Genomic DNA, 25576 nt, shown 5'->3' with positions numbered 1-25576 from the left:
AGATACATGGGTGACACTCCAATAGATAAATGTGATACAGAGGTAGCACTACCATAGGGAAGGAAATACAGGGGTGGCACTCTAATAGAGAACTGTGATACAGAGGGAGCGCTCCCATAGAAAACGAGATACAAGAGTGACACTCCAATAGAGAAATGTGATACAGGGTCAGGAGCATAGCTTCATGTGGTGAGTGGGGTGTTACACCCGCCTAAAAGATCTATTCTTTAGTAAATAGTTGGGTAAGGTGCTTTCAGTTGGGTATGGAGAGGTGTCTGACATATTTCACCCTGGATTTTTACATGCACACAGAGACAAAAGCACACCCATATGCATCCTCTCTCTCTCCTCTCTGCCTTTAAAGCTTGGTTAGTTTAAAAAGAATTGTGTTTTATGTACCACTAACAATCTGCACACCTCTTTTTTCCCACTGCCTCTTAATTATGTCTGGGCAGTGAACTCCCCTCCACTTGTGGAGTTTGAAGAGGTTCCACACTCTGCATTATGCGGAGCTCACGGACTTCTGAAATACTCCGCTCTGCATAGCGGATCAGAGTTTTTCCCTTGCTTTCGTTCGGCAAAGTCAAGTTGGCGAGTGCGGAAAATCCACCTCCCGGCGAGATTTATCCGCATTCGTGATTGTCAACATCAAGTTGGCGAGCGGGGAAAATCAACTAGGCGGTCAAATTTCTCAACGTGGCCGGTCAGATTTCCCATTGTGAGTAGTTGCGTATGCTTGCAAATGCTCGCATTGAGAAACTGTCTGTTCCCGTTGAGAAAGCTGCTGCTCGAGTAAAAATTGACTTGAGCGGCAGAAAGTAAGCAGCGCCCGCTTGCGCTCTGCATGGTGCCGTTCACAATGATTACACAGTGCGTACAAGCTCTAGGCAGTGAAAATCACTGCAAACAGCATTTATCTAACGCACTCCACCTTTGCAGAACTCCGCGTAGCGCAGCAGTTTTTTTGCACTTTGCGGCATCCCACAAAGCGGAAATGCGCAAACTCCACCTAGGCTTACTCTTAATCCCCCCTCATGCCCTGCGTCTCATAATGTATGATAACAGGATATGCCGGCATATTTGTTGGGAAATCTGAAGCTTACACCTTCCCTTTCTAACTGACCAAGCTACCCCCTGTACACATTAGCACTCCCATAGGGAATGAGAAACATGGGTGGGACTTCTATAGAGAAATGTGATATAGGGTAGTACTCCCATGACGGAAGGATACAGTTGCTTCCATTTCCATAGGATAATGAGACATAGGGAGACAGACCCTGTTTGGGCTTCTAAGATACATATAATGATATGGAGTGGCTGAACTGCATTGGTGAAGCAATGCTGATAGGTAAATGAGACACATGGTGGTAGCAATCAAATCAGCAAACGAGATATATGGAGCTATCACCTTAAATGGGAAATGAGGCATGTGAAGGTAGTATTCTCTTAGGTGATTAGATACAAGGGTATAACACTCCCATTGGGCAATGAGGCCCTTGAAGTTAGTGCCCTTATCAATCGAAATGAGGCTCAGGAACTCCTAATTAGCCTCAGATAGCCCACTTTGAGCTTCTGGGGAAGCAGTGATTCAAACTCTGGTTTCCCAGTTCCACAGCAGACCACTTGGCCACATTTATTTCCTTGTTTACGAGTGTTCCTGTAGTGAACATGTGTCAAGCCCAAACCTTCCCTTATGTGAAGGATATAACACTACTTGCATCTATAACTATATCTGCCCTGTTAGACTTTTTTTGCATTTTAAGCACGATTTGAAACTTATCTGCATGTGTCTGAAAGCACTAATTTGTCATTTTCAAGTGCATTGGGTTCATTATAAACCTCTACGGGTTGCTTTACATCGCCACAATGCCTATATCATTAGGACCATGCCACGCGCCATAAGCCAACTCTTCATTATCAGTACATCCTCATTTCTGCAATAACTGCCCCCCCACCTTCGTTTCAGATCTATATGAAAAATATGTTTAATAACAATTTCAACCATCTCTTCGTACATGCACCACAGAATTCTGTCTCTACTCATTTATGAAATGGATGTTGTTTTCACCCAACTTTTACACACACATTTGATCAACCATGGCAGCGTAAAAGATGGAAGGTGGCCCTCGAATCACACATATTATTTTCTTCTTCTTCTTCTTCTTCTTCTTCTTCTTCTTCTTCTTCTTCTTCTTCTTCTTCTTTTCTCCCTTCTTTACTCTACTTCCCCCCATCCTCAATTTTTTCTCAATTCCTTTTTCTGGTCCTAAATAATATTTTCCTACTTTGCCTCCATCCTTTACCCTTTTTGCATTTCTTTCTTCTCGATCTAGCGCCTCTTTTTTTTGCATTTTCCTCTTATTCTATCACCTGCTAATCCTTTTTCTTCGTCACTTTCTTTATCATCAATTTCTTGTCCATCACCTTCTCCTTCATTTCTATAGACCGACTCAATCCAGTCCTTGCCTCTCATCTTCTTATTCGGATTTTCCACCACTTCCATTATCATTTTATCCACCTTCATTTTCTCTTCTTTCTTCTCTTTGAGTTTGTAGCCTTTTATTTCTTTTTCTCCCTTCCCTTCTGGTTACCTCCTCTTCCTGCTCTTGCCTCTTTTTTCTTTTTGTCCTTCTTCTCTCTTTACCTCCTTCATCACACCTTCCAATTCTCTGGCCTCTTTCACTTCTTCTTGGTATCAACAAGTAGACAGTAGTGTCAAGACTCCTTCGGGCAATCAAGCGATCTAGAAGATTATATCAATATTCTAAAAGAAGTCTGTCTCCTGTGTTGCATTCCCCCACCCTTTTGATATGCCCAAAACTAGCAAACGACCACACCATTGCCCATTCTCCCATAACACAAAGTTTAATAGTTTATAAAGCGCTCACCTCACCCTGGGGCATCGCGGCGCTATCCAGACAAGACAACCTCCCTAAAGATGAAGAACGAGAATACTCTAAGTTTAGAATAAATAAGGGAAGGGAATACTCCCAAATGGAATAGACAGGCAGGATGTATGTCATTACAACGCATGCTTTCACAACGCATGCCTTTACCACGTAAGTTTTACAACGCAAGTTGTTACAACGACTTGCGTTGGGGGGTGCTGGATAGTGAGTAGTTTAATTTACTATTCCAACTCCAGTCCCCATGGATAGTAGGGAAGGTGTTGGATAGTAATTTAAACTATTCCCTATCCTAGAGCGCCACCCCAGCGCTAGTCATTGTAATGACTTGCGTTGTAATAGTTGTGTGGTAATGGTATGTCGTTGTAATAGTTGCGTTGTAATGGTTGTTCACCGACAGGCATGTATATGATGTGAGATGTACCAGATCCCTCTGAACATGAAGGAATGTATAGACTGCCGGAGGAGATACTTATAATTATTGAAGCATGGGGAGGGTTTGAGGCAGCACATGACATGTGGCAGTGTGGTACGTTGGACACTGGGCAGACTGCCAGCCCCTGGTGCCCCCTTGCCTTGCTTTCTTTATGTGTGCTCCAATTTTAATGATACCTCTCTCTATCCACCCCCTTCTCCCTTTGCCCCCAGGTGTTGCCAGCTAATCCAGAGGAAAGCTGGCAGGTGTACAGCTCTGCTCAAGACAGCGAGGGGCGATGTATATGCACAGTGGTGGCACCACAGCAGACTATGTGCTCACGAGATGCCAGGACAAAGCAGCTGAGACAGCTACTAGAAAAGGTAAGCCATGCCAGTGTATGTGCCAGAGTGGGGGCGAGGCACACCCGTGGACACATGTCAGCTTTAAATTAATTTGATTTTTATACTGTGTCATAAGACTTGTACAGTTGACTGTCCCTGGCCACTTCCAAAGAACATGTTTGGATGTTCAACATGCGAAACTCTTTAATGTAATATTTTTTGTATTAACTATATTATTTTGTTATTTTCACATTTTACAATAAAGAGTGTGTGAGATTAAGGGGAATGGGGAAATTGGTGAATCTGTGCCTTTTTATTTGCATTTGATAAACATGCATATTTATTCTCTAGCATTGATGTATATGCTCATTAAGAGGTACACACAGTGCTTTTAATATTTAGTAAATAACGACGTGTAAAACATTTTGAAATGGTTTCAATATTGTCAGATTGGGTAACTGACCTCCAACTCAATATGGGGATCAGACCACGATCACAGCATGTCGTCAGATGTCAAATTTGTAGATTCACACTCTAATCTCCTATTTCCACTCAAACGAATTCGCCATGACCACATTGAATTTGTCACTCTTTACCATAATCTGGAATGCAGTACACTTACTTGAGTAACCACAACCGTGGTTTGCAGCTGCTGTCAAAGATAACTGTATATTGTTTCTATCAATAACTTTGAAACGCACCTGGAAATGCCCCAAAAGATTAAGATATCAGGCAGTTGACAATCCAATAGGAGTTAATGGGGTTTTACTATCCACTTATTTCAGAGCAATGTGTGTCTGATTTGCTCCTGCAGCAGGAAAGGCTGATAGCCATCAAGCCAGTCACAATGAATAAAATAAATGGTGGTAAAACAGGAGGATATGTGTGTGATAACCCAGGCAGCTGCTGTTATTCAGCCCCATCCGGCCACAGCGACTGTATAGGCAAAAGGAGCAACCAGTCACAGAATAAACAACCTGCCACATTAATGTGTTGATCTTGTCACACTGATGCTTCACTCATCATTTCAGAGCCAAGCCTCCTGAGCATTCTAAATTGCAGAGGACTGTGGGTAGCTCCAAGACAGTACATGTACCAGCCCCAGGAGAGCGCGCTCTAACGAGAGAGGCTCGAAGCTAATGACCAGGCACAAATTGTCTGAGGTCATGGAAAATGATGGGGAGAGAATCAGCATAACACACTTGACTTCAAAACAACCCTGGCCAGGAGAGGAACCCTCTGCCTCAGAGCTTCACAGTTTTATTATCCATAAACCTCGCATTCGGCTGGTTACCTAAATTGTACAGATAATGGCTGTTTCTCTGAAAGCAGATCACTATATTTCCTTGTTTGTAGCACACACCTCATTTTCAATTGGGCGTGAAATAATGAGTGTTATGATTTTTTGTGTGGGAGGCGAAGCTCTGCATTTTTTTGCACCTGTACAAGGTTGTCTGGAAAGCTTTGCAGTTTCGCACATTTTCATGCTTTGCTGTGTTTACCCGAAAACAGAATTTTTGTAGCATATTGAAAGTAAAATTGAAGAGAACAACCGTCCCTTCATTTTCCATCTTGACTGGGTTCAATTAGAGTGAAAATGTTCTTGAAATGGGAAAAACGAATCTTCCAACGCACAGGAAATCTTTGCACCGGTGAAGGCGAGGTTTAAACCGGGAAACTGTGGAAACTTAACGAACTGTAAAAACATATGGAACTTCATTGGTGGAAAACAAAACCCTGTACAAATTCTTAATTATTTCCCAACTAAGTGGCACAATGTTTGAGTCAATAGGAGATTTGGACTGTCAGGTAACATGTACTTCTCTGCAGCTAGAGGTCAACCTCAAAGAACTTTATTGGCAGCTTCACCATTTGAGTGATGGATTTCAGGATTTCTCTTTATTAACAGCTGGGTCATATCTCTGGTATTCCTGGTGATGAGGAGGGAGACAGGTCTACCTAGTACATACTTTATTAAAACAAATGTAAGTAATTTGGCTTGTAGTCAGGGCTGGACTGGCTACCAGGGGCCTCATTTATGAAAAGTGACGCATCGCTGCAAGAAAACAGCGATGCATCACTTTTCAGCGCGCACTCCTTGCGACCCCAATGATGCGTCATATTTACAGTATGATGCATCATACTTACAGATACGTCAGTATTTCTGACGTAGCTGTAAGTGCAAAAGTGACGCATTGCTGGAGTGTGTCACAAAAGTGACACAACTCCAGCAAAGCGTCCTTTCACATGGGGCAAGCCCCATGTGAAAAGGCCTGCGTTAGTCTTACGCCTGCTGTGAGGCAGGTGCAAGATTTTGACGCAATGGCGTACTAGAAGTGACGCAGTGAAATCTCATAGATTTCACTGCATCACTTCAACGACCCTTTCTTGCGTCAATACTCCCCTCTTGCATACATTATACCTGGTGTAGGTATAATGTAGCGCAGGGGTTTACAAAGTGACGCATCTACCTAGATGCGTCACTTTGTAAATATGGTGCAACAAGCCACATTTTTTACGCTGCTGGCGCGTCACAAAAAAGTGACGCACCAGCGACGTAAAAGTGACGCACAGCCTCATAAATGAGGCCCCAGGCGTTTTGGTGTGCTGCCGAGCTGGGGGCTGATTTCACTGCAGTGGTGGCTGATTTTATTGATGGAGACCTGCGTGTGTTTTGAAATAAACAAAGCAAAATGAATGTTGTCCATCACACACAGGACCCCATCAACTAAATCGGCCCCCAGCTCGTCAGCACACCAAAACGCCCGGTAGCCAGTCCGGCCCTGCTTGTAGTCGGTAAGAGGTTAGGGGAAGAATGAAGAGAGAGCATTGACTTGAAAAAATAGGAGTATGTACTGTAATTAGATCTTACAATTTGATGCAGTTTTTCAGAATGAAAATGCGAACACGTGTTTATGAGAAAGCCACCTTCATTAAGAAGTAACTCCAACTTGGAATATTAGGGGCAGAATTACAAGCCCCTTGCGCAAATTTTGTGTCACTTTTCCCATGTTAAAAGTGACACAAACGTGGCGCACAAGGCTTGTAAATCTGCCCCTTAGTGTGTAATTCGTTCCCCAGAAGCTCCAGCCTCACAAGTTTGGGTTTGAGCAAGGAAGCCTTGCTGCACAGTCATGATGCAGATACAGGCTGACTGGCAAGAATCAGGTTATTCATTTAAGAGGAGTACCTCTACTGACTTAATACATGCACTTAAAATACTCTGCTAGCTATGACAGAAGCAGAAAGCAATCCCCAGAGTAGTATGGTTTAAGTTCACACAGTGGCAACAATTTCAAATTCAAGTAAACAACAACATACAGTTTCTAAACCAGTTTAGCCAGAGATCATTTCATTGAGCAAAAAGACACCATGATCATTATAGTAAGCTAAGGGGAACAGGAGATACGAATTGTCCATGTTTTATGGCAAAAGGGACCAACAAAAAGCAAAAATCACTGTTCACGGTTGACCTGGACTTAGGGGCCATTTCACGCCAAAAGATTCTTTTCCAGAACAAAACCAGATGCTCAGAAAATTATTTTCAAACAATTATTTCTCAAACTAGACGTATGCTGTACAGGACAGCACACAAGCAGTGTTGAAAAAGTTAGCAAACATCAAAACCATTCTCTGACTTTGCACCAGTCTCAGGGAGGCATTATTTGTATGCAATTGCAGGTCTGCCAGTTTTTGTTGCTCTGGATTTGCATTAAAAAACATGGTTGGTAACTTTGGAACACATGCATGGAAAATTTCCCTGATGCAAAGTACAGCACAGCGCTATTTGCGCTATGAAAAAAGCAATGTTCTATTGCAAAAATGTTTTGTTGTGGAAAGCAGAAGCTTTCAATACTTTGCATCACTTTGTGTGACTGGTGCAAAGTTTTTTATAAATATTCCCTTTTGTCTCTGAAATAGTAGTTGAAATCTCCCAGCATGCCAAGGTTCACGATGGTAGCCTGCAATGTGACATATACATTGTAACTGAGCTTCCACTGGACTTATTGGCTTCAGCATCAAGAGCTCAGAACATGGCAAACCTGGATTTTGTAGATGCCATGGTCACATCATGAGTCAGATTGATATCCTGCTTTGCCCTGGTCCAAGGTTTTACCTTTGGACGTGCTCACTATTTTCAAAGTCATAATCCTACCGCAGGGCAAGAGAGGACACTGTAGCTGGGCAGTGCACCACAAGGCCAGAAACTGTCCCCATGAGGTCCATCTGGACCTGTTTGCAAGCCTCAGCACTTTCTTCTGGTCTTCCAAGTATGGAAAACATGAATACGGCCCACTTTTTTCCAGCTGCTGGAACATTTCCAGCTAGTCTGTCCTGCAGGTCCAAGCTTCTCAGGGTTGGCTGTTAGGCACCGATTCTCTTTCCAGCAAGGTCTCCTGCAAGGGCCAGTCCTCTGAGGGCAGTTGGGCCCTTTGGAAGTCTGGAGTCCTTCTGTTTTGTGTTCCTGAAAGAATCAACTAGAAAGCCAACCACTTGGTCCTTGAAGAGCAGTTCCAGTCCAAGGGTGCACCAGAATTTGGTAGTTCTTGAGTGAATCATCTTCTACTAGCAGGGTCATGAGTTAGGAGTCTTCTTCAAGCATGGCTTCTTCTCAGGTGGAGTTTTCCTAGATCCAGGAATATCTCAAGAGGTTGAAGCGCCATATTTGTTCTATGCACTAGCCAATGATTGGAGACATTCCACGGCTTAATGCTCACTAATTTCTCACAGTACTTGCACATCCTTTTACAGCATTTCTTCTTTGTGTTACTGTACAATTACTCAGGTCTGTAAAATTCAGAGTAGCAGAACCCATCTGCCAGCAGTGATGCCCGTCTTCAGCTCCTTAATCACTCCTTATTGGGATGAACTCTTCTAACACAGGAGAGAGACAAAAGTGATCCTTTTCCTACTGCGACCAGAGCCTAGCTACCAGGCAGGGTTGTGGGACTGAATTGTAAAAGCCCTTCCTGGCATCTCCAAATTCAAAGAGGTAGAGAAAAAGCTGCCCTTTGTTCTGTCAACGATTCCTTTCTACTCTCAGAAAGCTATTCTCTGTTAAGTAGTTAACATTCCACGTCTCTTCCTAGATTCAGAGGGAGGTTACTGTCCTCTCAGACAGCTCTGTTAACTCTCCCAGTCATGGATGTGTATTGCAGCCCTTGAAAGTCTGCGTGGCAAAATTAGCTTCAGGTAGGGATGTGCAAAATTGTTTTGGTGTAATTTGGCAAAATTACACAAATTACGCATAATTATGTGAAATTCACATCTGACATCACGCTTTATATTTGAGCTCAAAATGTGTTATCAGGCCAATTTTTGGTGCAAGAACACATTTAAACAAAAGACCCGTGAACAAGAGTTGCTCGCACGCTACTGTTCCAGTGCATTTTTGGTAATTTTATGCTACAAACTGCACTATTCATGGTAAACTTCTACAGTGAATGGTGTGCAATTATGCAAAGTGGTGTAATGACATAATTTATGGGATTTCACAATACAAACATTGTTTGAAGTTCTCAAAATGTAAACTTTACCTCTGCCTATTTTCAGGCCAGTTTTAGCTCAGGCAGAAACAAAGTACATTTTTACACAGTCACTACTACAGTTAAGTTATCAAAAATCCGATTGACCATTCAACAAGATTTAGAAAACTATGAATGAAACAACTTTGAAAAATATATCTAGCATTTTTGGGGGTGGAGATAAGAAACAAAGATTTAATCCCATTCAGGCCTGGTCAAGGAACAATTAGGCGGAGTTTACAAAGTGAAATCGATTTGGGGTTTTATATCACCAGTAAAGCACACTAACCCTGTTAGACACATCAGCCTGAGGTGGTCTTCCTCCAAACATTTTGCGTTACTCTTTCATTTTTTGCTGATCTTGTTTTTTGTTGACCTTATAACTCTGTGCACTGTTAATCAGTGCTAAAGCCTGTGTGCTCAAAATAAACCTTCCACCAGACCTAAACCTTCCTTTTTAAATATATAAGACCCGTAGGGTAGACCTGTACAGTCCATTGGGCAGAGTGCAGGGTATATGAAATGTTGCATATGTACCTAGGTTACCTTTTTACATTTAATTGGTGATAACTTTTACTTGGTAGCAGATAGGAAAGTAGAGCTTGGTGTCTAAAAAATTGTAATTGAAAACCCTGTGTAATGATAAAGTTGGATTTTAAATCATAATTCTGGAAAAGTCACTTTTTCGAAAGTTGCAATTTTCCTGTCCCAACTATTGTGGTACTTGCAATCTCTGTCCTGGGTCACATGATTAGATATAGCTGGCAGTTGGTCTTTGTTTATTTCTATTTACCAACAATATAACGCATTACCTATTAAACAAAACACCAATATACAGGACCTGCTTAAGGAATCTGATATACCATGATTTTTCTAAACCCCATGGCTGTGTAAAATAACACTAATCCCTTAGGTCAATGTGTATATTCTGTAAGAAAAGAAGGCACAGGCCTCTTCTCACTAAAAGTAAAATTGTATGTGAGAACAGAGAGAGTGCCTCACGGTAACAACACCCGAGGGGGTTCCTGGCTAATAATTACCAGTATACCCACTTCTCATCATTGGTCACTCTCTCTTTGCGATGTGTAAAGAAAAAAACAAGAAATTCGCATGTGCATCGGGCTTTGGTGAAAAGCTTGGTAAAATAAAGCCGCTGTAATTTTGAAATTCATATCCGAGTGAGTGCATTTCTATTCCCAACTACAAGTTGGACCGTGTGAAATATATATATATATATATATATATATATATATATATATATATATATATATATATATATATATATATATATTTTTACAATACAAGAAGGGCGGCACAACCGGATACTTTTTAAAGGGTATTTATTTCACCAACACTCCACCGACGCGTTTCAGCCTCACGGCCTTTCTCACGGTCAGCAAGTCCCTTTTTGCTTTCTCTTTTTATACTGGCCCACATGAGCCTCAAAGTGGCATTGTGGGATATGTAGTTTTAAGGCAAACATAATTAAAAACAAAGTAATAGTTGAAAAAGGACTAGTGCGTTCTGTTTACAAAAGTATAGTACTTAACGTCCACAATGCAATTCCACTTGGGGGTAACTTAAGATCCATTATTATCATATAAGTATGACTTGTAACATTTGTGAGTCTGTTACTGTGTCTCCATCAGGATTAAACATGGCTTCGAATGTTTCTCTTAGGTCAGGTAGTTGTTCAATGGTCGTTGTGCATTCCTCTATCGTCATTTCTGATGTTGCATGTATATCATCACGGACAACTTTGTTGGCATGAATTTTGGCCAGTTTCAGTTTTCTCACAAACTTGTATAAATCGATCTTTGTCTGTGGATAGTCGAAATGGGCTTCTGGACAAAACGATAAGCCTTTATTTAAGACATTTTGTTCATCTTCTGTTAGATGATATTGTGATAAGTTCACGATTAGGTTACTTACTTCCTGTTTCGCAGGGGGTACTGCCTTCTTTCGCTGCTTGGTCCTGCGGGTTTTTCGGGTGCTGGTGAGGGACTTGGTTGGTTTTGCATGCCTCTGCCCCTTCCTCTTCTCTGGAAGGGCATCCTGCCTCCGCGTCCTCTGGCGATACTTTTTTCTAGATTCACCATTTTCACCTCCTCTAAAATATTGAAGTTTTTTGACGGTTCGCCTGTGGCTTCAATTAGGCTTGCGTCAGATTCACTCCCACTGGATGGTTGTATATTTGGAGGAATCTCGTTTGATCATTCGATTTCGCACGAAACAGCCGCGAGGAATGAACTTTGGGGAAGATCTCCACATACATCTGGAGTAAAAATGAACTGCAGTGTAACTTAAATGTGCGCCAGGGTACTATACCCGACACCTCTAACTAGACTGTGAACTTTTGAAAAACATAAGTCATACTTATATGATAATAATGGATCTTAAGTTACCCCCAAGTGGAATTGCATTGTGGACGTTAAGTACTATACTTTTGTAAACAGAACGCACTAGTCCTTTTTCAACTATTACTTTGTTTTTAATTATGTTTGCCTTAAAACTACATATCCCACAATGCCACTTTGAGGCTCATGTGGGCCAGTATAAAAAGAGAAAGCAAAAAGGGACTTGCTGACCGTGAGAAAGGCCGTGAGGCTGAAACGCGTCGGTGGAGTGTTGGTGAAATAAATACCCTTTAAAAAGTATCCGGTTGTGCCGCCCTTCTTGTATTGTAAAATTAATTTTGGGGCACTGATCCAGCCCTCGGGTCGAGCACACACTGCTGAGCGCGCTCATGCCTGAAAGGATCGTTTTTGTCTAACATATATATATATATATATATATATATTTGTAAATATATTTACAATGCAATATTTTTGTCGCCCAACATTTCGCCCGTGACATTTTGGAAACATTCTATCCACACTATGACCCTAAACTATTTCCACCAACCTCACTGACATGTATCTAAAACATTTTGATTTTCTCAGCAGAGTACTTCAAATAGGTATAGGATTTAAATTACTGATTGGCTGCAATTGGATCTCACCCATTATCTGATTCACCTGCTGAATGTATGAAATCCTACCTGATTTGGCAAGCAATATGCCCAGTCTTATGCTAATATGTTATCTGAATTGTATAAAGCTTCTACTGCAAATCTGGGTGCACCCTTCTAGAGGGTTGGGTTTCAAATCATGGCGTGCCAGCTCTACTTTTTGTACATGAAAAAATAAAACAAATTATGTCACAGAGTTGTGTGATAGCAGCAACGTTTGTTCACTAGTGCTACAAATCCTCAAGACTGCAGCAAGGTCTATGTAAATTGTCATCCTCACCCTTAAAAACGTACTCCTAATCTCTGTCTGTAGCAGCCTCATGGCCACATTTAGAACAGTACAATCAAGTTTCACGATTCACCGCAGGATCTACCTTATCAATTAAAGGTTCAACAATGGGTGTTATCAAGCTTTTTGCTCTTAATTCGAAATTAAGGCCTTAGTTAGAGATTACCGGATGACACATTTCATCATAACGTATATATATCCCATCTGTCGTATTACAAGTGCTATAGGCTATAATGCAATTGCAATATGGCAGACGCGATATCCTGTACATGTGTGACAGATATCCTGTTCACCAAACTCTACATAAGGCCCTAAGTATTTATCGCCCAAAAGACATATTTGATCAAGGTTCTGTCCTCAAGACGTCTCCATCGAAATGCTTGTAGTCCCTCTCCCAAGCAAATGAAAGATTCAGTGATTCAATGAAAAAACATCCACCTAAAAGGAAGCGTGTGCAGGATATGCCAGGAAGTAAAAATGATGATGGTGACAAAGGGAAAACCTATTACAAAATATGCAAATTCTTCTAAAAAAAGAATCTTCAGAACATGTTTTGGGTCTACTTGACATTCACTTTTAATTAGAGTAAAAGGAAGCTCAAACTAGAACATGCACATATTGTAAATCTTCCAGTGAGAAAATTTTGACAGAATTGTGCCAGGTGACTTATTTATGAGTTTCTGCCTGGCTTGCATTTTCCTCTTGCTACAGGCTACATGTGTAAATTCTGAGTAGTTTTCTGAAATCGTCTGTGTTTTCAGGCACTTTGATTTGATTTGATTTTGTGTCCTTTGCCCAGTTTCCTCTGGCTCTGTCTGAGAAATATGATGGACTCATCCTTGGCCACAGCAGCCATTCACTCAGAAGAGTTCCGGGGCCATATTAAAATAAGTGCCCAAGTGGCACAAAGGGCGTTTAGGCCTGCTTCTTGCACCCAAGGGAGCATTGATATAATAGGAGCTGCAGATGGTTGTGTGGCCCTGTACATTAATTGGATTGTGTCTGCACATATTGTGCGTTTACATGATCCCAAGGGGGCGTTTCCTTATTGCCTGGATGTGCAGCCTCATGCAAATAAGAAAACACTGTGCATCTGCATCTACGCCATGTTACAGACACAGGCACAGAGGCAAACAGGCTCATGGTAGGCCAACTCACGGTGTGCTAAGGAACCCAGGGACCACCAGGCATTGCAGGCACTTGGATGTATTTACTCACTGCCTCTGGGGTGATCTCCCCTGCCTTTTGAAATGCAAGCCAACACAGTGAAAGATGTAAATGTAAATCCAGTATTTGTAAAGTGCACAGCTACCCGTAGGGATCCCGGCGCTGGGGGCCGTTGGGAAGATTAAGCAAGCTATTGCCCAAAGTCACATGGTGCTGGGCAGACGCCTGCCGCCGGTGATCGAACCGTGATCCCCAGCGTCCGGCATCAGTCGCCCTGGCCACTGCGCCACACCTCTTCCCTGGTGTCTAGCAGCTACAAACAACTGGCTCATCTCTCACAAATGTGCTGTGCAGGTGGTGTTTGCTCCTGCACTAGAACAGCACACTTGATGTGTGTCGCACACTTTCCCTGTCTGCACTGGGTCCACTTCCTTAAGACTGCTGTGAGGCACAAAGTGAGACAGTGCACTGTATTTATACCAGAAAGGATCAATTGTAGTTGTTTTGGGCAGCATTTTTGTTTTCAACAAGCAGCTATTTCAAACTGGCTGCAGGTGCATTTTAGTGTTGTGTTGAGCCACAAAGGGCCTAACTTTGAACTTGGCAGACAGGTCACTCCATCAAAACAGTGATAGATACCCCGTCCACCGAAATATAAATCCAATAGGAAATAATGAGATTTGTCTTTCGGTGCACGGGATATCCGTCACATTGTGATGGAATAACCCATCTGCCGAGTTCAAATCAGGCCCAATGTCTTTACATCTGGAAGTACATATAGGGGCATATTACCAAGGGCCTTATCGCCCTATTACCTAGCTGTGGCTAACACCAGTTAGCGACAGCTAGTAGGAGATAGCGATCATCTTGGGGCCCACTTTGCATGTCAGCGATATTTATTGCTAATGACATGCAAAGTGGGCGTGCCAAGATGTTAGCGACTGGAAACAGTCGCTAACATCGCTATCTCGTATTACCTACTTTTGGAAATAATCGCGCTAAGCGCGATTATCTACAGAAGCTAACACCTGCCCAGAGCAGTTCTTAGCCATGTTATCCAATGGTAGGTGGATAACATGGCTAAGAGCATTAGCTCGGTAATGCATGAATATCGCTGACTTTACAGCGATATTCATGCATTTTGGCCGATTTTTATCGCTTAGGAGATAAACCTTGATAATTGCAAGGTTTCTAAGCGATAAAAATAGGCGAAGCACGGCGATAAAATTATTGCCTCTAACCAAGCTTAGCGATAATTTACGCTTATTCTTGGTAATATGCCCTATAGTTCTCTCAAAACAACATAAATTATCGATAGTGTGGCACGAGGGCTGCTTCCTATTAAACTTCATGACCTTTGCAAGCATTTTTTATTCAAGTGCTGTTTAAGTCGGGAGGACTCTATTTTCAGATGTCTCAACTCCCACTTTTACACTTTGTCCCATGGATTTTTGATTTATTTTTAGCTGTCTTCCAGACGAGACACATGAAGAGGCATGTCATTCTTACCCATTGCCATCTTTTGCGTTTCCTGGGACATGCACACCTCAAACGTGTCACTTGGCAATTTGCCTTCAAGGTGGTGACCCCTTCCAGCCTCTTCTATCTCTGGCACTGGCTAGTGCCAGTACTTGCAGGTTTTTAGGAGATGGGGGCAGTGAGAGAGAAAGAGAGACAGCATGATTCGCAGATGCACACATTATGAACATTGCTTTGAATTCTATTGGCAGCCAGCCACGGACCAACTACCACTGATGGATCACAAGCAGGGCTGGACTGGCTGTAGTGGGCACCGGGCGATTCCCCGGTGGGCCGCTAGGTTGGGTGCCGGTTTTGTGCCCCTGGGGGATCATTTATGTTTCCGGGGCCAGCAATATAGGCCCCCTGTAACAAAATCGGCCAGATCCAGCCTTTGCAAACAGCTTGGCCGCACACACCCCTCACCCCCATGGGGGTGGGGAGGGGGGATGGATGAGCAGTTTGCCAGGGCCGGTTTTGGTTCCCAGTCCAGCCCTGATCGTAAGAGCTCAACCTCCATTCCACCAAACTGAGCAACCTCAGCGTGGCCTGTGTGGACAGTCGTAGTGGTCTATATAGATATTTAGGGATGGGTGCATCCTGCTTCCTTTAGACAGGGACTAAGCCTAGATGTATGCACATGTCCCTGCTGCTCTGTTTGCCTGAGATCTTCTTGCTTGGAGACCTCTAAGTCATCCTTGTTTCCATGACTATCCACCTGAGAGTGACCTGAAGTCAGAGTCAGTCGAGAACAACAACAGTCTTTCAGCTGCTTGACCAAGCTATCCAGGAGTATCAGGTTGGATGTGGGGGCCACATATCCATTGTAGATGCAGTTCTCAGCATCTTGGTCAGTAGGAAACACGTGCAGTCTTAGCCTTGAAGCCCCCTAAAACTCAAAGCTCTTGTGAACGACCTGTTAGTAAGTCACTCTAGTAAGCTCTTTATTACATTTCTGTCAATATTAGACACAAGTTCTAAGCACAGGGAGATCTATTGTCTGCCAAGATCAAAGAAACTGCCAATAGAAACATCAAACTGACACCAGAGGATTTTAGCATCCCTGCCGATAGCTCAATCCCTCCCATGGCAAACAGTGCAATGTATTTTTTCAGTGGGTGTTGATAACTGCGACTATGTGGACATCTTCACAGATCGAGTAGGATGATTATTCAAAGCAAACATTTATTTTAAGCCCTTCCTCTTTTCCAGTGGCTCAAGTAAAAAAAAGGGCTCATGCTTTGAATTATTGCTCACAATATTTACTTTCAAACAGCGTGGCAGATGCTAGAATCAGAGAATGAGCACGTTGTCACGTTTACATGCATATGTCCATGTCGCTGGCACGCGGTGGTGCGTCAGCCATGAGACGTGTGTTACCGACCGCTTGACACATGCTAGCTTGTCAGTAGGGTGTGAGATTGTTCCCTCCCTCTGGATGCCAGCATATGGCATTCATTTGGGTCTTTATAAAGCCTAGTATTGCACAATGATAATTATTCTGAAATCTTTGCGAATAAAGACTCTGCTTTTATTGTGGTTTTCGCATCTGTGGTGACTGTGATACCTACACCAGGCTTCCTGCTGAGTATATTCTGTGGTGCCCATGACTCTGGTCAATGTTCGTGTGAACAGGAGGGCTACGCGTCTTGCATCCTCTGACACAGTGTAGCACCCCACCTCTCCTTCTCTCCTTCCATCCAGCCTGCCTTCATTCCTCCCTTCCCTCCTACCTCATTCGTCCCTCGGCAGCTATTGTGCGCCACCTAGTGGTGGTTCCAAATTACTACAAAAGACCAGTTTTGCATTGTATGGAAAGGGCTTCTGGAGGCTACATACTGTTTTGCCTGGAATACTGAAAATCCTTGCACTATCCCTCAAAGGCCTGGATTCCCCAAGAACTCCATTCTAATAATGTGTTGTAATGACATTAATACCAACATGAAGACACCATGTTTGTCAAGCTTCTACTAATTGGGATCCAGAAGACGAGTGCGTTCCTCGATTTTACATGGTGCTCCGGTTTCCCGGTCTCCATGTGTTTGATAAATAGTGCTGATCTAATGAGCCGCTTTGGTTTCCCTGGCCTGTGCAGGTTAGCCTGTCAATTTTAGCCTGACCCAATGTATCGCCTTCGCTGATAGCATCTAATCATAGAGATGCTTGTTCAAAGACACCCCATCAAACACTGCTCGTCTACCCCGCTGCGGGGCGGGAACCTTTGCGAGACCAGAGTCCTCATTATTTCATCAAGGTTTTATTCGAAGCTTTGTAGTGAATAATAAGTCTTCAATATGCCTCATACGAGGTTATTTCAACATTCACATTCTGATGGCTAGCACCTCTTTTTAAGCTTGAATTTGGTTTGTCTGTTTTATGGTCCTTACCTCTCAAAGTGATAGACCTTTGCATTGAACTGTTCTTTTAATGCTATCAGGTCCCCTTCCAGCCTTCTGCTGCTTAAGTACATTTCATATATTCAGCTTCAGTGTCCTTCATGGCGCTATATTATTCAGTCGCAATTTTCTCAAGCATACAAATGTGTTTTGAGGGTATAAAATAGAGCACAATAATCTGCTTATTTTTACCCTACTCACAAACAGACTTAATATATAAAAGCATGTGAAATCTTCAGCCGGGCAAATTACGGTTCAGTCAGTCACGCGCCTGCACGTTTAATGCATGCACAGCGCCTCGCTGCATGACCCAAACAGGAAGAGTGTCTGTCAGGCTGACCTTTGCTCATACATTAATACCTAATAACGGTCCGCTGCTACCAGCGACTATGCTGTGGCTTCACTGCGAGGTCTGCCTTTGGGCTGGGCATCTGCTGCACTGGAAGGACTCCAATCCAGCTATGAAAACAGCTTCCTAGCCTGCAACTCCCAGGGCAATGTCAGAATGCCATGGCACCAGTCCATCCATACCTATGCATGAGTGTTGGTATAAGAAAGTGCTCAGAAGGGACTGCAATGAGGCCCGCTGAGACATTCCAACAATAATCCAACATAAATAATGGGAACCGGGTATGTGATTCCTGTATTATGTTCTTTTTCCTTTCTAGCTGTTCAATTACCTTTTCTGACCCAGTTTTCTCAGCCATTCTGTTTCTCACCCGCGAGGGTACAGCATGCCGATAGGAACCTCTCATCTGAGTGCATTATCACACAGGCACATTATTACTTGAGTCGCTTTAATGCCCCATGTGCAGTTTTTGCCCGGTGTACTTTATTTCCGATATGTCCTTTTCTTTCTTGACATCACTTCCCAGGCATATTCTTTGTTGCTCATGTATTCTCTGCTTTCCTCTACCTCTTCCACAAAAGAAAACACACATCAACGTCATCATTTATTTAATTTAAGCAGAATGTAATACCCAAACCCCTGTTAAACCTGAAATGGGTTTGATAATCCCCCTTTAATATTATTACCAGCATTTATAAAGTGCAACTAACACCCTACGGGTACCCTGGCGCTGTGGTACGAATGTCTGACTAGGTGTGAATACCAGTGGAAAGGCCCTTACTGAAAGGAAGACTAGCAGGATGTCAGTGAGCCGGCTTGAGGATAAAGCCAGGTTTTTATCCTTTTTCTAAATTTCAAAAGATCGTCTATTTGTCTGATATCAGACGGAAGTTTGTTCCAGAGGCGTGAGGCTGCCGTACTAAAAGCCCTGCCTCAAGATTTAATTTTCCTGACTCTAGGCACCTTTACCAAGTTGGCCGAAGAGGAACGAAGCATTCGAGAGGGGACATGCAAACTTTTCCTGCAGTGATTTGGGTCCACGGCCATGCAAGACTTTCAACACTATGCACAATGCCTTAAAATGTATCCTCTGCAAGATTGGAAGCCAGTGCAACTCTGAGAGTGCTTGGGAGGCGGAAGAGCGGTGTGATCTCATCAAAGCCAGCTTGGCCGTCGTGGTCTTTATTCTCCGCAGTCTCTCGATCAAGTACTTTGGTGAATACAACAACAGAGCGTTACAGTAGTCCAATCTACTGAGGATAGTGCTCACACATATTGGTCATGACAATTTTCAGTTTGCAGGACAGGATTGACTGTTTGGTAGGAACAATATAATGTAGAAACAATATAATGTATTATGCGATATTTTTAAAGCAACTGTTGCCAGAAAAGCAACCTGGTACTGGAAGAGCCACACAGTTACTGTCAGGAAGAGGAACCATATATGAAACTTAAATGAACAGCACATTTCTGAGTCCTCCTATAAAAGCAGAGTGATTGTGCAGGCTGTAGATAATTAGTAGAAGGGAGTTCCAAAGTATGAGAGCCAGACAACATAAGGACCAGCAATCCACATGTGTGTGCATGTGTCAGCCTGAGCATGGGACGTGATACGCTTGAATATAATGGGTGATCCGTTTCATATTTGGGAAATTTTACTTGGAGACATCATTTTCAATCCCAAGTAGACACTGTGGATCAAGCAGAGTGTTTTGAGATGTACCGTCTAGATCAGAAGTCAGCATAGATGTCTGCTGGTCTCTGATACGTCATCGCCTGTTTGAGTCCTGTTGCTTTCCTCACTGCAAAATGTTGTATCGGCTACAATTTGCTTGCGGTAACTTCCGTGACACCAGAATACAACCCTCTATGGTAGCATGAAAGTTCACCTGCCGAGGAGAGCCTAGCATTTGCTTCTTTTGAAGTGAAAGATAGGAGGACCTTCTCCAGCCTCGACTTACAAGTTGGATAACTTCACAACACATTTTTTTCCTTCTAAATCAAGAAGTTTAAGACCAAACTTAAAGAAAAAAAAATTCTCTAAAGGAAGGCACAAAAGTTGGCAATTGGAGGAAGTTAAAGACCCCACCTATCTAAATAGTGTCCACTTTCTTTTTATGTAATCATTTACATTGTGGAATACAATATTCCCACAATTCTTAATGTCTTTGGGGGAAGAAAACAAATTATGCCTATATCCTCAAATCTAGGGGTCTACAAAGTTTCAAATTTTTTTAACTCTCAATTTAGATTTTTTGTTGCGAAAACCTTGCAATCTTTGAGAGAATTTGTATGCACGTAATAAGTTTGTGTCAGAAAACTCTGCAAAACTCAAGTTTTCGTGCAGGTATTTTCTTGCACAATAAAGTGTGGTGAAGTTTGGTGCAAGAATGATCCATGCAACAACACTTGCAAATTGAGAAATATTCTAACTTTGCAAAATTTGTGGGAAAAGTGTATACTTTCTCACACCGCCACTTATATTTCATTGACATCGTAGCACACCAAGAAAAACTGAGCAGTGGCATTGGGTATTTCTAACCTCTGTTTCTGTTACATTTGGTGTTTATAAAATAGAGCATTAGGTCCTTCATGCAGGCTCCCTTTATAACAAATGATAAACATCTTCTGCTAAACAAACAGCCGCTCTATTGCACCGCCGCTTCATCTGACAGCTTTCCCCAGGTGTTCACAATGTTTTGGAGAGATCTCACGGATATGCATTGTGCTTTGATCTGTTACACATGTTGGGGTCATAGGAAGGATGGTCGAAAAGACAGACTACCGAGAGACTTTGTCTGTTCTGGTGCTCAGTATCAAGTCTTTTGTCAATGTCATGGGGACAACATCTTTGAAAAATAGAGTGCTGTCTGGGCAATTTAAAGGGACCATCCAGTCAATGACATCATAAGAGGTCGCAAAGCCAAATCTGATGTAATCAAACAAAGGAACGTGCTCGAATGCTTATGGTTGATAATTGTTAGAGATGCTGGAGCATGTAAAGAGAACGTTTTCTTTTCTACTCACTGGATGACATTTAAATTAAAAAAATTCTGTCCAGGGAGATAGTAGTCTGGGCACCAAACTCTCCTCCATGTGCATTCAAAATGCTGACTTTAATTCCTTCTGAGCCTGGGTGAAAAAAGTAAATTCACTGAATAGCCAATGAAAGAACAAATATTACGTCACAACTTGAACATTGGGAATAAACCCTAATATTAGAGAGTGTTAATCAAATGGGTAAACAGAGTAAACCCAGGTGCCTATGATTCCATTCTAAATATAATATTTGTAATGTTCTCTTGCATGGCAGGAAAGATGACTGTGTGTGCTGGTTAATATTTGTCCAAATCACTGGTCCTGACCATGAACAGAGAGGCCAAATGAGGACCAATGGAAATTGCCTAATATAATGTGTTAATTTTAAAGGGAATAATGCTATGCGGTATGTTTGTGTTGTGTGGGCAGGAGAGCGAGGATGTGGAACACATTCATCACTAGGGCTCACTACATAAATTGTACACATACCACATCAGGAATCATACATTTGATGGGCATTTCAAATAATCCAGAGGGAAATATAGGTGAATTATTACATGAAAAATATGTGTGTATTACATAGAGTCATTAACCACTTGCGCGCTAGCGGTTTTCCCGCTGTGCGCTGGATTATTCGAAAAGCCGCGTTACATGACGAGCTCAGCTCGTCATCAGGACACGAGCGCTGTAGCTGATGACGAGCTGAGCTCGTCATCAGCATCGAAGGGGTTAACCAATCACCCAGATGTGCCACCTGCTTGAGGAAGCTATAACAAAAGGTAAAGCTGATGTTTATCGTGATCTTCCTGCTGGCCAGGTCATTTTCCCACTACGGCATCAGCAAATAATTCATTCAATGGTTTGTGTCCATAAATTGAGAAGCAACCTCTGACTGTGACTGCAAAACAAGGGTGACTCTAATAGACGTGTGCAGAACACTTTGCAGGAATATATAGACACACGTCAAAATCTTGCTTCATGCCATCGGTGTGACTGCAACTGCAGTGTCAACATGCAAGTGCCTCAGCAGAGCACTGCAGTTCTGAAAAGTGTGCACTGCCACCTCTCTGACGTCCCAAGGGACTCCTATTACTATAATTGTATGGCTGGTAAAGTCTTGTGTACCTTGCAGTCATGGATAGGCCTGCAATTACATTTGTTTTCAATTCTGAACAGCTCGGAAAGCCTTCCAAATTGGGCTCTGAAAATGCTGCGGCATTCTGTTTTGACATTTTGAAATGTGCTTGTTGCAAGGCAAAATGCCCAAGTGAAATGATTTCTTGCACTTAGCCTCTTCTCCCTCCTAGATTTAATGATGGTCCTTTAAATCACCCCAATCATCATATTTTTGTTAATGTACACTGTTCACAGCCAAGGCAGCTATCATTAGAACACTATACAGATAAAATATAGCATGTAATGCATTTGCTGTAATGCAGAAATGCACTCTCCACCTATTAAAATCATTAGACTAGTTGAAATTGAAGGCTCTGCCATCTGATGATTAGCCATGCATTCAGAGACAGAAACACAAACCAAAATAAAACATAAACAAACCTAAAGGTCTTTTCCAGTCACTGGTATAAAGTGGCAGAGAAATAGTTTATTTTTTAAATAAACAGCCACAACCAATTATGCGTTACCGTGCTAGTAGCCTATTACTGAAAAGGTCAGTGTATTAACCTGTGAAGAGCATGAACTGTTTTATGGTATTCTAGAAGCAATTTATTACATAATATTTCTACCCTTTCGTTGTAGCTCTTCTGTGGCTTTCTCTATTAAATAGTAAAATTGATCTCCAATGTTATTATTATTGAGGATAACTGAGCTAGAAATTAAGAATTAAGGTATTACCTTTACCTGCTTCTTTTTCTTTTTTGTTGATCCATTATTGTTTTCTGATACATTTTGATATCAATTTTGTTGCATGCACTGCATTGCATTTGGGGATGCAGTGCACGCAACAAAATTTGTTTTATTTATTTACATGTTCACTTACCTGTAATCCTCCGTAATCCATAGATTACTACCACCCACCCTGCTCCTCCCCACATCACCGCCCGGCAGCTACTCCCACCACCGACCGCTACTGCATTTATGAATGGGTGAAGTAGTACTCCATTAGAACTACTTTATGTAGTCTTAACTTCCTTTGAGAATTACCACCAAAACATCTAAAATGAGAATACAATGGGAACATTCAGGTAACATTCATCTACATGGAATACAAAGAAAAAAGACTGTGCTCTCTCTGAACTTTTACTAATAGATTTTAAACATTTCTGGACAGATTCACAAGTATTACTTGATACTCATAGATGCCTTTGTGAATTGTCCCCGAACTATAAATAATTTTTCCCATTAACCCCTTGGGCGCGGCCGCGATTCTGCACCTGTGCGGCAGTTTTATTGAGTGGGCGGGTTCATGACGACCCCCAGCCGTCAACAGCACACGCCCACCGTGATGCATGACGGCCGGGGGCCGTCATCAGCTTGGAAGGGGTTAAAGGTTTCATTTGATAAGATTTTTAGTAATCTTAAAGGTTCAAAACATTTGTAGAGAGTTTCGATGCAAAGTGGTTGAAGAGAGTGGTGCAGTCTAAGTGGGATTGAAGAGTATTAAAAAAAGGAACCACAGGAACATGACTAAGAAGATTTCAGAAAATTATCAATGCAACCTCAAGAGCTCTCTCAAGTAGGAAGATTGACATTCTGAGCATAAGACAAGAGAATTCAACAACAGTGGGAAGACAATTATTAGATTTGAAAACACTCTGAAGGGCAGAGGGTGTTTTTGCGTTTACAGAGAAGCAATGGATAGGGAATAAATGTATTTACTTATTTATACAGTTTTCTATAGAACATGGCCCAAGTGTCTTAGAATGCTTTACAACAAAATCAAAAGAGCATAACTAACACCTTTGGAGAAAACCAATTAAACAAACAAGTCAGGTCCAGCGTAAGAGCAAGCAGAACAAATATAAGTTTGATGAACAAAAGTGATAAAAGGAGACACTTGCAGGGGAAAAACAACAACCACAACTAATGCACAGAGGCCTAAAAGCTTGACAACAGAAGCACAGTGTTTAGTTTAATAGAATAGAAATGTCTATAGAACAGGGACGTTTTAGGCTCCTTTCTAAAAGTTTCAAGCTGGTGAATACCAGAGATTTCCCTATTGAGGAAGAATATTTTCCAGGAGGTGAAATAGCAGCCTCAAGGGGTTGACGGGAAGGAATCAAATGGCAAATTGCACAGGTGTACAAGAGAATCTAAAACAAGTGGAGAACATATTCTCCTGGGCTTGAAGAACATCCTCAGGGGTTAATGGAACTTTGTTGATGTGCGAAAGAGACATTTATATGCGAAGTTTAATATTTTAAACCCTCTTCCTATTGAAGAGCTTAATTTACAACCTTCGGTTATATAACACAAGGTTTAGAGGTTTTGGGTAAGGGGATAGTTTTATTCTTAGAGGTATTTAGGCTGTCCACACAGAGGAGGTATGCGAGTAGAATTCAGGAAGAAGAACATTAGATGTTTCAATGTATTGTGAAATACTACAATGTTGCATGTGGTTCACTGATTTAATTTGATTTATGAATTTGCAAGGTGTGCAAATAGGATGTATGACGTTACAATGCATACTTTTACATCGCATGCCTTTACAACGCGGTATTTCCAACGAATACCTTTACAACGCATAGTGCTTTGGGGCGCTGGATAGTGAATAGTTTAATTTACTATTCCAACTCCAGTCCCCGTGGACACTAGGGAAGGTGTTGGACAGTAAATTAAACTTATTCCCTATCCTAGAGCGCCCCCCAGCGCAATGCGTTGTAATGGTTTGCGTTGTAAAAGTTGTGTCGTAAAGGCACTGCGTGGTAAAAGTTGCGTTGTTAAGGATGTTTCCTGTGCAAATATAGAGGACAAGGGTGTTCTGCAGCTACACTCAAGAGGCAATAGCACATCAGGGATTTTCTAGTAAGGAGATAGGGTTTGAGAAGTTTAGGAAAAGCTTAGTGACAACTGTGGGAGAAAATTGCAAACTAGGTAGCCCGAACTTGACCATGGATTCCAAGGGTAGAGTATCAGTTGAAAAGTCATATAACTGGAGGTAGATGTGAATACGCCTTTATGAAGGAGAAATACAGCCACATTCATCAACACAAATTGCGATCGCAATAGCTGCAAAATAGTTATTGTGATCGCAATTCCATGAATCGCAATTCATGAAATAAAACCTGACCAAATTGCGAATTCGGTAATTGCGAGTTCGCAATTTCTACATGGAAAATGGCAGATTCTGCGATTTTTATGCGATTTTGCGAAAATCACAATCGGCAATTGCGGCCGATTGAGATTCGCTTTTTTTAATCGCTTTTCTTGATGCATCCCATTCTGTGAATTCTAAATTGCGATTCGGTATTTTTAGCTATTTAGAATTCGCAGAATATGGGCTTGATGCATCTGGGGGATAGAGCTTTGAAGATGCATCTCATATGAACTGCCAGCCAATGTAGGAATGTTTGGTGGCCGGAAATTCTAGAGTGCCAGTTTAGTCCAACAGGTAAATGTGGTGTAAGCAGGACAGTGGACAGGACGACTCAGATACAGG

The 25576-nt window shown here is 42.1% G+C and overlaps 1 protein-coding gene across 2 annotated transcripts in view; it reads left to right on the top strand.

The window, feature by feature from the left end:
• Nucleotides 1-25576, top strand: part of OLFM1 (olfactomedin 1) — a 217473-nt gene that overhangs the window by 83525 nt on the left and 108372 nt on the right. For both annotated transcript variants that reach the window (XM_078641935.1, XM_078641934.1), the window contains exon 2: nucleotides 3555-3704. In XM_078641935.1, coding sequence (XP_078498061.1) covers nucleotides 3555-3704 — 150 coding nt within the window. The remainder of the gene's footprint in view (nucleotides 1-3554; nucleotides 3705-25576) is intronic.

This window comes from Lissotriton helveticus, chromosome 5_1 (genome assembly GCF_964261635.1).
Source record: "Lissotriton helveticus chromosome 5_1, aLisHel1.1, whole genome shotgun sequence".
In the NCBI taxonomy this organism is placed as follows: Eukaryota; Metazoa; Chordata; class Amphibia; order Caudata; family Salamandridae; genus Lissotriton; species Lissotriton helveticus.
The sequence above is the reverse complement of the archived record's forward strand: the minus strand, read 5'-3'. Positions and strand labels throughout refer to the sequence as shown.